This window comes from Octopus sinensis, linkage group LG14, assembly GCF_006345805.1.
Source record: "Octopus sinensis linkage group LG14, ASM634580v1, whole genome shotgun sequence".
NCBI lineage: Eukaryota > Metazoa > Mollusca > Cephalopoda > Octopoda > Octopodidae > Octopus > Octopus sinensis.
Genome location: NC_043010.1, coordinates 33,170,554 through 33,186,706, shown reverse-complemented (window position 1 = coordinate 33,186,706; position 16,153 = coordinate 33,170,554). Strand labels below are relative to the sequence as shown.

General features: G+C 34.5%; 2 protein-coding genes across 5 annotated transcripts in view; one reads left to right on the top strand and one right to left on the bottom strand.

Annotated features, from left to right (window-relative positions):
- The first annotated feature begins 201 nt into the window (after nucleotides 1-201).
- LOC115219548 lies at nucleotides 202-13,858 on the top strand. 3 transcript variants are annotated; one of them, XM_029789753.2, is made up of 7 exons: nucleotides 205-572; nucleotides 3,170-3,280; nucleotides 5,664-5,764; nucleotides 7,257-7,402; nucleotides 9,154-9,274; nucleotides 11,582-11,656; nucleotides 13,093-13,849. In XM_029789753.2, exons 1-7 carry the CDS (start codon nucleotides 492-494, stop codon nucleotides 13,115-13,117), a joined length of 660 nt encoding a protein of 219 aa, XP_029645613.1. In that variant the 5' UTR covers nucleotides 205-491; the 3' UTR covers nucleotides 13,118-13,849. The 3 variants fall into 3 exon arrangements, with proteins under 3 accessions (XP_036364730.1, XP_029645613.1, XP_036364731.1); XM_036508837.1 differs by lacking the exon at nucleotides 11,582-11,656 and having other exon boundaries at nucleotides 202-572; nucleotides 13,093-13,858; XM_036508838.1 differs by lacking the exons at nucleotides 11,582-11,656; nucleotides 13,093-13,849 and adding an exon at nucleotides 10,442-10,461.
- Nucleotides 11,283-16,153, bottom strand: part of LOC115219550 (elongin-C) — a 31,994-nt gene continuing 27,123 nt past the window's right edge. For both annotated transcript variants that reach the window (XM_029789756.2, XM_029789757.2), the window contains exon 4: nucleotides 11,283-14,826. In XM_029789756.2, the coding sequence (XP_029645616.1) occupies nucleotides 14,685-14,826 (142 nt within the window). In that variant the 3' untranslated portion in view covers nucleotides 11,283-14,684. The remainder of the gene's footprint in view (nucleotides 14,827-16,153) is intronic.

Here is a 16,153-nt window from a genome sequence, read left to right as displayed (position 1 = left end):
TTATAGTTTTGACGTACACTGCAGTAGACATAATAATCTATAATTTTCTTAGAAATCGTAATGTCACGGAGTTATAGTACAGCCAGGTGTCACTTATAAACGGGTATAGCTTGCTAATCGTTTATGCAGTCGTGAGCAGAAACGAATACCCTCACGACCCATCCCCTTTCACTCAGTGGAACATCAATGATGTGATAGCTAAAGGGAAAGAGGACTGTATTAGCAACCGGTTGGTGTTCGTTTACATCGGGACTGGAGCAACGAGCAATCAGGAAAGTGCTTTGCTCAAAGACAGAGTGTCAATCTGTCCAGGAATTAACCTCACAAGCATATAATTGTAAACTGTACACCCCAATCGTTAGTCTCATGCCTTTACCATGATGTCATGAATATAAATTTAAAAAAAATGTGTTCTAGTAGAAATCGAACCCTTATGTCCGATTTAAAAAACAAAACAAACTTCTGTGTATCTAAAACGAGGCTCGACAGTTATGGCGTCTGCGGACGTCTCTTTTCCATCATATCTCTTTTACGGTTGTTGCGGTGAAAACACAATGATAGACTTCAGCAAGGTAACTTAAAATATTTCATTATATTCAGCGACAGTTTGTTTTTCTACTAGCATCATGAGATTTATTCATTGAAGCATAAAGAAAATGATGACAGAAATTCCTTTATTTATGTTTCTTCTGTCAATGTGAAGGGATATGTGCAAAATTCTCTTTACAGGGCAGTATAAGGTAGCTGACTCTGTAGAGCGTCATATTTCAAGTCTTACAGTACTTTAGTTAAGTCTCGCTAGATTCTTAGTTCATGTTCAATCTAAACTTGGTTGATAAATTTACCAGAAACGAATGATCAAGGGAATCTGTGCATCTACGAAAAATTGCAACCAAATGATCTTCGAATCAACCACTACAGTCTCAAAAGAAAGAAAGAAAGAAAAACCCCGGACACATTGGATCATGTAGTTCCTGATATATAAAAGAGACAAGGTGGTCACGGCTAGAGCGCTCTTGCTTTGTTTTTTGAGTGGTATCGAATAAACAGCTTGTCAGTAGCAATCCATATCGGAGTTGATTGACATCACCCCTTTCACCCAGGACATATAACAGTGGAATTTAGCTGGAATAAATCCGGGGCCCTTGATTAACTGCCACCTCACTGAAATAAAGCTCACAGCCTTACTTCAAATTTTGAGAAGGATTTACTTTCCAGATTCTCACCCACAGCAGTTTTCTTCTAACTTGCCAAATATATCTCAGAGACACTACCATTCATGTTTCCTATTTGGTTAATGGCTCTCTGGCAGAATCGTTAGCACGTTTGGCAAAATGCTACGCGGCATTTCTTTCGGTTCTTTACGTTCTGAGTTCAAATCCCACCGACTTCAACTTTACATTTTATCCTATAGGGTTCAATAAAATAAAATACTAGTTAAGTACTGTGTGGTATCCCCTTCCCCTAAAACTGCTGGCATCGTACTAAACTTTGAAACACTGTTTTGTATCTTATAACGTAATTTAGTGTCTCTTTTCGGTTTGAACGGCAGTTTTTAACATAATTTCTAGGTAACTAAAACATTTTAAATTTGGTATACTGGTAGAATGTGTTTATAAAACATCTTTTTCTCTTGGCTTTATTGAGAAAATTCTATAGTTTGTAAGATATTTGTTGTTTTTTTTCTTCAATTTCTGCGATTTCAACCAATCAATGACGTCTATTGAGGTAAAAAACATTCTGTGCCGTATGAATATGTCCCTCGTTTAAGAAACAGATTGGGTTTATTTACATTTGTGAAGAAACAAAGATACCCGTCCCCCCACCTCTAACCCTAACTAACCCTAACCCAAATTGAAATGCAATCGATCGATACTAGGGTTATAATTATGGGTGACAATTTCATATGACACCACTAGAAAAAACTACCGTTCAAACTGAAAAGATCCAAACTGCTTCTTTACATAAATTCTAAATATATCCATTGACATGCACAGCATACCATATTTATGTACAGATCTTATATCTCTTTGTTGTAAAATATAACAAATTTACGAAGGGATTATTAAGATTTTCGGTTTAATAAAATTTTGGAAAAGATTTTCTCAAAAGCTTACTAGATTTATATAGAAATAATTTCTATGTTTACATATCTCTAATTACAGACACCTCCTTTTGAGATCTGCTGTCTTTGGTCAAAGATTTCTTCTGCATTCCCCTTAAGTCTGTTTATCAGGCCTCTTAACAATACTTTGCTGGGGGACTAATTAGGCTGATGGTTCTATAATTCTTACAGAGTCTTAAGTTGCCTTTTTTGGGAATGAATATCATCAGTGGGTCCACTCCTTTGGCTATTGCTTTCTCTCATATCTTCTGACAGGCAACTGTTAGTGCCTTGATAAGCTTTGGCCCTCCATGTTTTAGCTCTGATGGGATGTTATCCACTCCAGGGAATTTCCTATGTTTAAGTATGTACATTGCCTCTGACTTTTTTCTGAAGAATTGGAGTATCTCAAAGGGAGATAACAACAAGACTCAGCTTAGTCTCTACTGTCACAACAAAGCTGAACAATATATGGAAAAGCAGTTTCATTAGTTTTCCAACAAGACTCAGAGTTGCACAAGACCCTAGTGACTTCAGTCCTTCTGTATGGATGTGAAAGCTGTACTCTTATAGCTGACAAAGTATCCAGATATTTGAGCACAAGTATTTCAGAAGGCTATTGCACATCCCATATACAGAGCACAAAATGAACAGCTTTATCAGGCAGCAAGCCAACAAGTATGCTGGTAGACAGGAACCACTCCTTCTGCAGGTAAAAAGATAGAAGCTTACCTATCATGGTCATGTATCCTGCTACAACTTGAGGGAAAGCGAAAGAGAAGCAGGCTGAGAAAATTCTGGTTTGGCACCATCAAGGGACTGGACTGTTCACAGCACTGTGAACCTGTTATGCATGACAGAACAGAGACCAGTGGCAATGGCTGACTATGAAAGTGTCTAGAGTGACACTCCAACAACTGGCTGCATCAGTTAAAGGATCTTGACAATGATGAATTACAGAAACACACACACACACACAATGTGTAAAAATTATATCAGTATTTTCAGAGAAAAGTAATTTTAAAAAAATTTCTTTTAATTCATGATTTAAAAATTTTATTTTAGGTGGAATTATTTCCTGATTTCTTCTTCCCTGACTCTCAGATTAGGTGGTCTGATACCAAGCTTTGGATACTGTTATGCATCATCTTAGTTATTCTTCCTTTGTGGCTGATGGTATGTTTTAATCCAAATATTATAATCTCTCTTGTTTGACTTTTAAGATTAAATAACACACACTTTTATATACTAACCAATTTCTGAATTTCTTTTTATGCTTGATCATTCTATTTCAAGTTATTTTCCTTTTGTAATATTAGTTTAAAATTATGTGATATTCTCTCAGAAATAAAAGTAGGTTTATACATAATTGTTTGTGACTGGGATCATCTTCTCTGAATAAAATTGGAATGACACAGAGAAGGTAGGAAAGGAAACTGAAATTTCTCTGAAAACTTTCACTTACACAAACGTACAAGATGAAAAATGTATCTTTCAAGTCCACTGGAGTTCAGTTTATTGATATTACTTTATATGTAGTATGTGGAGAGAGCATAACTGAATAGTCGAGAAGTTTGCTTCATAATGATGAAATGCTGGGTTCAATCCCACTATACAACACCTTAAGTGTCTTTTACCATTGTCTTGAATTGATTCAAGCCTTGTGAGTTCAATAGGGTTGACAGAAGCTATGTGAAAGCCTGTTGAATGGACTGTATCTGTACAGTCATGCTGAGAATTATGTTAATGGTACATGTGCCTGTGGAATACTCATCCACTTTCATGCTAATTCAATAAGCAGGTTGTCCACTTGATTGAACAACTGAATCTTCATTGTTGAAACTGATGGAAAGCCATTTACTTATAATAATGCAATTTACCAGGAGTTTCATTGTTACTGCTCACTGTCATTTGAAGTGGGTTTTATTTACTATTTAGTTAGAGGAAAACAGATGAGTTTCTTTGATCTCTACAGGTTCTCTGACAAGGGTACTTTTGATGTTCAGCTTCACCTGTGAGCTGGGAAGATGTTGGTAGGGAGTGAGTTTCAGGGTCTGCAATATTAGGAAGGGAGTACTGGGATTATTGTTTAATAACGGAGAAACAAAATTGAGATGACTACTTGAAAATAGATAGATGATAGTTCAGAAAGCAAGTGGTGTTATTCATCTCTCTACTTCTCTGTGAAAAATATATCTGACCATAGGAAATATCACTTTCTGGAAACAAGTGAGGGTTGGCAACAGGAAAGGCATCGAGTCATAGAAAATTTGTCTTGACAAATTCCATCAGACCTATGCAAGCATGGAAAAGTGGATGTTAAAATGATGATGATGTTGATGATGCGTGTTAATAGTATGTGGTTTATGGTTATACCAGATTGGTATGGGAGTCTTTGTCAATTAACCAGGTTTTTATTTTGTATGCATTTGAGGATGTTTGTGTGTGTGTGTAGCATCAGCTCTGTTCGTGATACGTGAGCACTTCTCCAGTGTAGGTTGTATTTGTGTTTTGTAGAATGTTACACTGAAGTGATATATAGACCAAATAACAACAAGGTTTAACTCTTGGTATAAAAAATAGCAGTTGGAACTTATACTAGAGGCATAGTCTTGAATTATTCAGTTGTTTCTTTAGCCTTGACACACCAGAAATATATCAAAGAAAAACAGAAAATAAAATGAGCTAAGAGAAATAATAACTCAAATAAGCCAGGGGAAGACATGTTTCAGTGTTATTGGACCTCTTTAGCATAGTATAATTTACTCAAGACAGTTGTGATCATCTGATTCATGCATGGTAATAATTAACTTGCATAATTGAAAAGATGAGCTAAGAGAAATAATTCAAATAGGCCAGTAGCTTGCCAGAAAGTTATTTAGTTAGTTAGGTTTGTGTTAACATATTTGAAGTAAGGAACTGTTTTGCTCCTGAAAAATGTGTGATTATTATGATTGTTATAAAATAAATGAGTGTTAATAAAATACAATAAATAGCCATATTTTAAAGACAGTGCTTCAGTACAGCCTTAGCTGTGATAGCTACAACAAACCAAGGAACATGTTTACCTATCACAACAATACTTTGAATAGTTTTTCCAACAGTGTAATGGGAGATGAAATGGTACAACTGATAACATTGCATTGCAAGAGGAGCTACATGGAAATTGGAAAAAATTTTGAAAAATCTTGTATGAGATAATTACAAAAGAAAGATGAAAGTTAATTCTGGAGAAGCTTAGGTAGATGAAGGATCAAAGAATGTGCTCTAGAATTTAAAAGAAGTATGTTATTGTTGTTCAGCTTCAGGTCAGTCTTAACAGAGCAGACTTGCTGTGACTATTCAGTTTGTTTTTAAAGACAGTAGGATATGATTTGAATGACATTTGGCTACTATTTCTAGCAGATCATGCAACTATATAGTTCTCAGGAGTTAAAATTAAACTATAAAATAAGTCCTCATAAATAATATATGGAAACCTTGTAGGTGTTTTTGAAAAAATGGACTTAAATGAATGATAATGATGAAAAATTTACAGATATTATATTTTTTTTTTTAGGTGTGTACAATATTTTTGAAGAAAAAATTGAAAAATAGCCATCAAGGTGATCTGATTTATGCATTGGCCACAGCTGTACTTCTTGTACCATCGTTTGTTGGGTAACTTAAGCTTTTTTTACAAAATTCTCTTATGAAATAAGTTGAGTGCTAGTAAGATGTTAATGTATTAAAGGTTGTTTTGAGAGGATGTGATTGTGTGGCTGCTAAAAAAATATGGTAATATTTTGTTAAGGTTATTTCTACAGATATTCTATTGTATCTATAGCCAACACTGCTTTTACTACATTTCGTATCGAGACATCAGATGTAAACAAACAATGTGATCAAAGACAAAAATGGGTAACGAGTGTATATACTGTATTTCAGGGAGTTGTTACTCTTCTTCAGCACTTATCCAACACACTATTGTCTCTGAACACATTGCTTATATAGCCATCGCAAACAGCAGAGTTAAGTTATTGGGTATACCAATTTACATATTAGATGCATTCCTAGGGGCTGGTATGTAAACATTAATGATTTGTAGGTATGTGGTACTTTGCTATGCAAACATAATCTATATGTATAAAACTGAGACTCTGTCTGTGCATCACTAAAACTCTTGAGTTACACAACTGATTTCATTTAAATTTTACGCATGCCTTATTTAGGGTCTATGCAGTGTTATGAACCAAAACAATTTTCAACTTCTTGCCTGATGCGAGCCTGGAGCAATTTCTTATCCCTTAGACTATTTCAGTATTATGTGTTAAAAATGAAAGAATAACATCTCTATTGTAATGAGATAATATTTACAGTTTTAATAGTTTCACTATGTATATAATATATATATAGTGAAACTATTAAGACTGAAGCAATTATCATACTTACATATATATATGTTATTTAGAGATAGAAGTCCCCATGCAATTCATCAAATCCTAATATACATCACACCATATCATAGAATTTTATTTTAATACTTACTATATAAGTTCCAAATTTCTCTTCTACACATGTTTCATGAGGTCTGTTTAATATTAGCAGCACCACTTTTTTTAAAAACCTGGCACTTATTCTATTGTTCTCTTTCGGCGAACTGCTAAGTTACAGGGACATAAATACACCACCACCAATTGTCAGTTGTGGGGGACAGACAGATACAAAGACACACACACACAGACGTATATATATATGCATATATATGATGAACCTCTTTCAATTTCCTTCTACCAAATTCACTAACAAAGCTTTGGTTAGCCTGAGTCTATAGTAGAAGACACTTGCCCAAAGTTCCATGCAGTGGGACTGAACCTTGAACCATGTGGTTTGGAAGCAAGCTTCTTACCACACAGTCATGCCTGCACTTATAAGTTAGTAATTTTATAGCAATCAGTCTACTAGTCTATCTTTTTATATGGTCTAGGGCACTCATGTTTAGCTCTAGATGGGGCAATAATATTCCATTGAGTGTCTCACTTGATCCTTGTTGTGAGTTAACAACTGTTGGGAGTTGTAATATTTTCTAACTCCAAAGATGAATGCCATTTATTATTTCTTGTGAGTACTGAAAGCTTCAGTCATATTCATTATTATTTCTTCTAATTGATAGGTTCTTGAAATTGATTGCTGACCAACCTCACTGGAGTTTTCTTCAGTCAAATATGTTTCTTCTTACTGGATATTTCTTCATCTTGATTGGAGTCTGTCATATTCACCATGGAATTAAGTCTTTGGAAATATCTCATATTTTGAAAGGTAAGAAAACTATATCTTTTCTAAAAACTTACACTTGTCATATAAGAGAGGGTTAATGTAACAGCAAGACAGTCTTCTTTAGGTTAGATGATTAAATTGATGCATTTAATAATTTACTGGTTTCAGTTAAAATAGAAGACAACGGGACATGAAACATTGCTTCTATTTCTTTTAATTAGTAAATTTGGAGGAAGAGGGCATGCTCCATGGCCTTTGCAGGCCCTCTGAGACTGATAAGCTTGATACTGTAAATTTTCTGTTTAAACTGTTTCAGGTCAACAGCAGCAGCAGGACAAACATGAGCAATGAGAAGGTTCCAGAGAAATGATGTTATGGGGAGGAAGGACTGGGGGTAGTGTTTATTATAGTGCTGGGGGCAAGGATGATAAGAAGTGGAGAGATTAGCGGGTTAGGAGTGTCTGATTGGTGGTGGTATGAAACCAACCAGCTCTGGGAACAGAGGCCACTATTGGTGCAATGGAAAAAACAGAGCAGAGACAGCATACCAGTGGGTCAGAAGCTAGAGTGTGTCTATGATCCTGCTTAAAATATTAATTTCTGTTGCCGATCAATATTTTATTTAGAAACAGTTGATTGGATTTACTCCAGTATATAACTGGTTTAGAAGCAGTATAGCTGAATAGTTTAGGAAGTTCATTTCTTAGTAATAAAATACTAGGTTCAATCTCAGTGCATGGCATCTTGAACAGGTGTCTTTTTACTTTAACCTCTCATTGACCCATGTATTATGAGTAAAACTGAGGAAATGGAAACTGCATGGCAGCTCATCAGATGGATGGCATCTGCCCAACCTAGTGCTGTTTCTGTCTGGAATATTAAGCCACTTACACACTAAGCTTCAGTTTATCAAATAACTGAATTCTACTGGCCTGAAGTTCTGACTAAGATCCATTCTTATATCACTGTTACTTCTTATTCCTATTGACCTCAGAGGGATGAAAAGTGAATTCCAACAGGATTTTACATGACACTCTAAATCAGCAGACTACAGTTTCAATCACTGCACTGTCTTCCTGTAATCTGCAGCTTACTTTTCTGGTGTCCATATTATAATGTTCTGTTCAATTTCACATATTATAACAACATTCAGTATACTTAATTTACTGTACCACAGTAATTTAAAGCCATTTCTCTGCTAAAGCAGTCTTCTCTATTTTACCATATCCTTTACAACCTACCTTACTCTCGTCTCCTCCATCTTTTACTTTGTCACTCTTCTCACCCTTCCTCATTCATTTTCATCATTTCTCTCACTCATTCACTTTTGTCCTTTTTCAATACATGACCTTGCCATCTCATTTCTTTTCACATCCACTACTAGTCCTCTTTTATTTTTCTAAGTCATCGTTTGCTTTCCCTTCTCTCTCACCAAACCATTCTCACTTTTTTTCAGCCTTCTCTACGTTCATTAATTCAGGTCTTGCTCCCGTAATGTACTTTTACTCAATTACTGTATTGTTCTGCACACCTTATTTCCTTACCCACAGCTACTCTCATACCACAGTATTATTATGTTCAATTCATCATGGTTCTATTATAGTACTGCTCTGATTTATAAGGTTAAAGGAATATGAGATTTTGTAGTGTTCATGTTTTTCAAGGACATGAGCATGAAGATTTCCATTGTGCAACAGGGATGGCTCTCTGAGATGTCGCTCTCACTTTAATACTGTATTTATTTAGGATGCTTTTTAAAAATATACCTTTTACATATTTTTTGTTGATTTCAGACCCTTCCAGTAAAACTGCCACTAAAACATCTCCAGGATTCCCAACTTGTGCCAGTTTACTTAGTATTGAATCAACATTGTTTTTGGGAAATAGTCTCTTGTATTTAGGAGCATCATTAATGTAAGTTCAATATTTTAACTATCTCTTCTAGAATGTATTTTTGTGGACAGTGTAGAGTTTGAATTATTGCTGGAGTGGTATCAGTTCACTTGCAGAGTCCTTGGTAAATGAATATAACAAATATATATTTCACACATCCATATCTAGCTGGTGGGACACTTGGGAAAACACTGCATTGTAGTTAACAAATATGTTACCCACTTTAATACTATCTACAGGCTCTTGGATGCCTTTAATGAAATTCATTCTGTTGCAAGCATTCAGACAAGGTGTCTACTCTGAGCAATCCTGTAAAAGGATCATGGTTAATGCCTTTTCTCAAGTCATTTAACTCTTTAGCATTCAGATTACTGTCAAATGTACTGCTTATTTATTCACACTATTTTGAATTAATTATGCATTATCTTCTATTTTGCTGAGGTAGCTGTTAATTTTTAGAATGATATTGTAGGGTTGGTGTAAGAAGCCAGTTTGAACATAAAACAGGTAGAATACTTCGCTGATATAGCCAATTTGGCTGCTAAAGGGTTGAAAACAACAACAGAGTATTGCATTAGATTTATTTAAATCTAGCTGAAGTCAACTTTGTCCTTCCTACTTCTGGAGTAGAGTAACTGCATGGTAGGCTAGCAGAACACTGAGTGAATAGTTCATAGTTTCAATCACCTGCCAGATATTCTCAATCTGCTCAGTTGTAATAGGTTTGTCAGTTTTTTTCCTATCATCGAAACTGCAACTATTTTGGCTCCCTCTAGTAAAAAATGTTAGAATCTTTATATTGTATTAAATATGAAACTAATGAACCCCACATCTCTGATCTTCATGTGGTGTATCTATAGGAAAGAAAAATCAATTTGAAAGAAACCATCTGTCTGCAGGCTTTACCCACAATAAATATTGAACTCAGGACTGCTAGCAAACTGTAAGGAATGGTATCTATAAGTTACCTTGAGGAATGAAGAATTGTGATGTTTCAAACCCTTATTCTTTGTCTGACAGAGAAAGAGTTGATGCAGGGAAGTAAATTGATGCACACCATCACCAATTTTGGGGATTTTTGAGTTTGACCTAATTTTAGAAATATTGTGGTTAGACTCAACAGTGTCATATTGCACCACTAGTTGTTGACCGCTACTATCAGTTTAGTAATTTGTGGTCTGTTTATGGGGTACTGTGAAGTACCAACAATTCAGTTGTTCATGCTTTCAGTTTATGGGAATACAGTATAGTAAGTAATTTCAGAAATTGTTTTATAAGTATTCCACTAATAATTAATTTTGAAAATGTGTGCACATTTTCAAACCATATAAATCATTTCCTGAAGGCTTCAAATGTTGAAGAAACAATGGTTGTGATTAAGAAGTTTGCTTTGCAACTTTGTGATTGAATTTGATAGATGGAAACTATGTAGACACTAATTGTATGTTGTGTGTGTGTGTGTGTATATATATGGCTTTGTGTTTGTCCACTTCTTGACAACTGGTACCGATTTGTTAATATCTGTAACTTAGCTGTCCTGCAAAAAAGGCCAGTAGAACAAGTACCAGACTTAGAAACCTACATTAAACACTAGGCTGCAGGCCTGATAATGTCTTATGTAAGCAAAATTTCATCAGGCAAGAATGAGTTTGATCTTTTCCCACTCATTGTGGTTCTCCTGTATCATATTTGTCACAAAGTTTTGGAATTTGTTTTCAATACTAAACATATGGCGGTGTCCCAGCATGGCCACAGCTTGTGAGCTGAAACTAGAATCAATCAATCATATATAAGCATTATCTTTGCCTTCAACAGAACTGCAGCAAGGAAGACAATTGGTGGTACTGAGTGAATTAAAGAGTACTATGAAACTGGTTGATTTTATGTTGTTGATAGTGATAATTTTCAGAGCTATTCAATGGAATCCTTGTAGAGAAATCATCCTTCTCTAGGTATTTCCTATTGTGAACATTTACTGTTGCTGCATATAATCCAAAGAAAGTGGAAAGAGAGATAAAAAAAAAAAAAATCAAGTAACCAACGTTCTGTTTATTGTAAGCCATAACAAGAGACTTCCAGGCTTTTATGAAAATTGAGCAAGGTCTGAATTTTTTTTTTTTATTGAAACAAGTCAGAAGGGAAATAATTTGCACCCAAATTCTAAGAAAACAAATAGACATTGAAAGTAAGTAGATAATGCATAGTACAAATTATTAAGTGTAAGCAGATAATGCATAGTACAGACTATTTGAAATTTGATATAAATAAAATAAACCAACACGCTTTGGATCACATGAGGAAAAAAAATAATGAATTCTTTTATTACAGATATGCCAGCCAAGCTGGAGTGTTAGTTACCTTGTTCCTTGGCTTCAGTTACATTGAGATAATGCACATTAGAAAGTAAGTATATCTCAGTTTGTGAAGATTTAAAATTTAACATTACTTCTTATTAAGTAAAAGTGGTACACTGATGGAAAGTAGTTAAGCCTAGATTTAAGACCTGACCAAGACTTCATTTTTGGATAGAATCATTTGTTTTACTTTACTAGCCTTATGACATACCTATTATATGAACATCAGAACACTTGTCTCCTCATGTTGGTTTGGAGAAGGCAATTTCAATCCCTCAACTACCACTTCAGCAAAAATTTCCAATAGCTGATTTACTGGACTGTTGCTATTTCATTATCTCTCTGCTCTCTAGGCAAAAAAACAGGCAGTTGCACTCCATTTGTTTCAGTTCTTGGAAAGCTGAACAGCCAACACACCTTGTGCTTTCATTTATCTTTTTGAAAACAAAGAAGGTGCACATCTAGTTGGGGGCAGAGGAGCAAACACAAACACCTTATTAAAAAAAAAGGGGTTGGGGAAAGAAAAATTACTCGACATTATCATCTTTGTAACATTTTCTATAGTTGCTATCTCAAGGTAGAATTTTTTGTATTTTACATGAGAATTGTTTCATGTATTCTGCAACAAAATGATGAAAACAAGCAGCTATTACAAGTGGCAAGAGGAAAAAGTTCTAGGCTATATCTCAGTAATACAGTATGCTAAAACATTTACAGTCTATCATTCAGTAGTTGTCTGAGATAAAATAGTATCACAAGAGCCAGACCTGGTGCTGAGCAGCAATGCATAAGTTGGCAAACCGAATGGTTAGGTTTCATCCCTATCTCCATTTATGTATATATTAAGAGCAGGGAAGCAAGGATGTACTATCAGTATGCATAACTGTTCATATACATTTTCTTTATCCCAAGATGTTTGCTTGATAATAGGATGCTGTCCCTCACATGGAAAACGTGACAATAGTCATCAAGATTTATTACAAAATGAAAAAGAAAAACTAGTAACAGCAATATGAAGCTGGCAGTGACACAAACATGGTGTTATATATTTAAATACCTCCCACCCTCAAAAATTATTTTTAATCAGGCAAACCAATGTAAAAAAAGAAAAAGTGTTAAAAGGATAATCTCAGAAATATTACAATAATTTTGTTGTAATGTTTGCAAATGAATGCATTGTTACAAGTGTCCAACCCACAACATGAATAAATCAACTGTTTCCACTTGATTGAGAGTTCAGATCAGTAACCTGCCACTACCACCACCCTAGTCGGCTGCAGTCTTTAATCTATTTGTATAATAATTTTCAGCTAGACAAGGCCATTATTAGTTGGATATAAGAAGGATGCAAGACATAAAAATAAAAAATAAAATGGTGGAATTAAAATAATTCTGAAATGAGATTTGTCCATTCCACAAGAATGTTTAAATTCAGCAAGAATAAAGTTAAAATTAGTTTAATAAATAGATTATTTCTATTTACAGATATCTTGAATTGAAAAATTTCTGAAAAAAAAACAACCAAAACCACTGCATTCCCACTCACTGTGATATTTTCTTTGTTCTCATTTGTTAAAAAAATTCTGTATTTATTAAAATAAACAATTAATAAAGCATCATTATTGTTGTAATTAGTGCAACAGTTGAAGTTCTCCACAAACCAAGATTACTTATGTTGCTAGTTCTTGGTAAAAAACACATGCTTGTTCTAAATTTTTCATATCCATTTACTACCAGCCTTCAGCATCCTGTTCATCTAGAGGTGAAGGTGTTAATCTTAAGGAAATTTCTAATTTAGAATTTCTTATTAGGGCAATTTCAGTTACACTACACTTTTAGAAACAAATGTGTAACTTTTTCTAAATGTTTAATTGTTTTGTGTAATTTGACTTAATAGTATTTTAATCCTGTAATAAAGTGGGGGTCTGTTGCATCAAGAATGACATTAAAGAATTCAGTTTCTATAAAATGTGTACATTGTATGATCTGAAAATGAAATCAAAAGGGATATTTTTGTACAAATCTGTATAGAAGTTATTAAGAAAAGTTGCCTAATGCAAAACTATTTTTGTTTGCATGAAAATCACACACAAAACCAACATATTAAATAGTGTTTTGGCTGCATAGGGATATTGGTTTGATGTATGCAGAAGAAAGCCATAATGGTTGGAGTCTTCTAGGATAAAAGTATTTATAAATGTAATTGCTTAAAAAAAAAAAAAGACAGCAATGTTTCTTACACTGTCAAATTCTATAAATTATAATTAACATTTAATGCATCTACAGAAGAACAATAAGACATTTGGCTTTTTTCTCATTTTATTTTTTTAATGCTTTTCTTCATTGTCCCACAAATAAATTGATTTCCACATCTATACTTGAGGTAAATTTAAAGAAAATGAATAGTTGTTTTAAAAATGTGTGTATATATATAAAAAAAACCCACTGCACTGTTAATGGGACATAAGTATAGTTGTGAATTTAAAAGATTTGTATGACAGAAAAAAAAAAGTAAAAACCAAAAAACTAGCAGTCTTGTTAATTTATCAATAGTGACAAAATAACTACGATTAAAGGCTTGTTTGGGTAACTGCAAAAACTTTTTTAATGAATAAATAAACAAAATAACTAATTAATTTTAGATTTAAATTGGAAAAAAAAAGGTGGTTAAAAAAATAACATAGAAGATTAAAAAAACAGAAGTATGAGGAATAAGTTTAGGTTTGATTTAAAGAATTTTAACTAGTTTGGAGGTGGAGGGGGACTGGAAATAATAAAAAAAAAACTAATAGGTCTAGAATTGTGTTGGTTCATGGAGAACTTAACGCTTGTTTAAATTGTGCTGTTTAGGAGGCCAGCACATAGTGGTGATGATAAAGGTAGAAATGAGACTTTCCACATACTGAAGCCAAGGGGGTGGAACACAATAAACAAACAATAAAATGTTTGTTATTTTAGCTGACAATAAGTGTTTTGGTAGTTTCTTCTTCCTCTTCTCAATCCTCCATTTTTGAAAGGGTGTGGGGTGGAGGTGGGGTAATAGTAAAATCCCAGCTGTAAATTCATCTGATTAAACATTAACAGTCCAGAAAATTGGCTGCCATCAATAGCTCAAGAGCTATTTCTGGGGCTATAGGGAATTCTGGGATTTCAGTAGAGCTGTTAGTATATCGTACTTTGTATGTAAAATACATGCACACCTTCTGGAGAACATGGGAGCTGAAAAAAAAAGAAAGAAAAAGAAAATCATTGCCTGTTTGAAGCCATGTGTGTGTGTATATATATATATATATATATATATATATATATATATATATATATATATATAATATTAGGGAGTAAATCCAAACTTACAGGGAAAAATTAGATTTAGGATTAAATCTAATTTTACAGTATAAATATAAATTAAAGAGATAAAACCTAATAGTGGTTTTATCTCTAATTTAATTTATATATATATATATATATATATATACACACACACACACACATCAGTGGGTCTGTACCCAAAAGTCAAATGGTTGTGAAGTAAAACTTCTTAATCACACAGTTATGTCTGAACCTATTGTGGCTTTGTACAATAACTACCATTTGTTTAGTTAATCATGTAGTTTAAATTTATAACAGATGGTCAACTCTGAAAGAACAAAGTACAGGCTCCAGAATGTCCAGTGTAACTATGTGATGTATGTATTAAATATTTAATACATGAGGTGCATTCAAAAAGTATCTAACTTCATTTTTTCCCCACCAAAACCAATGCCGCACGGACAAAATCCTTTGGATAGGTCACCATTCCTGCACATGTGTGAACATTTTTGTACCAGTAGGCCAGATCAGTTCTCAGCTGTTATACCTAGAATACAGATGTGTAATGCATGCTCGCTGGATTCTCGTTTTCACATAAGCTGACCGAACACACCAAGCATCAAATTTTGCCAAAAGCTTGGTGATACTCAAGCTCAAACCATCCAGAAAATTCAGCTGGCCTTTGGCGATGATGTTATGGGCAAAACTCAGATCAAGGGGTGGTACAACCGCTTCAGACATGGCTGTACTTCAGCGGAGAACAAGGCATGCTCAGGTAGACCATCCATAAGCTGAAATAAGGAGCCAATTGAGAAGGTTCAGCACATAGTCATAGAAGACTCGCGTAACAATTCAGGAAATTGCTCACAAAGGGGGAATAAGCACAGGATCAGTGAACTCCATTTTAACAGAAGATTTATGTATGTGGAGAGTTTCAGCAAAATTCGCCAAGGGGCTGATTGAGCAGCAGAAGCAGGAGGTACAATAGCCCAATGGTTAAGGCAGTGGACTCGCGGTCGGAGGATCGTGGTTTTGATTCCCAGACCGGGCGTTGTGTGTGTTTATTGAGCGAAAACACCTAAAGCTCCTCAAGGCTCCGGCAGGGGGTGGTGGCGACCCCTGTTGTACTCTTTTGTTCTTACTTTCTCTCACTCTTTCTTCCTGTTTCTTGTCCCCGACTTCCTATGCAACCGCTGAGCCTGGATGCGCATTCATCCATCTACCGATGCTCTCGGTG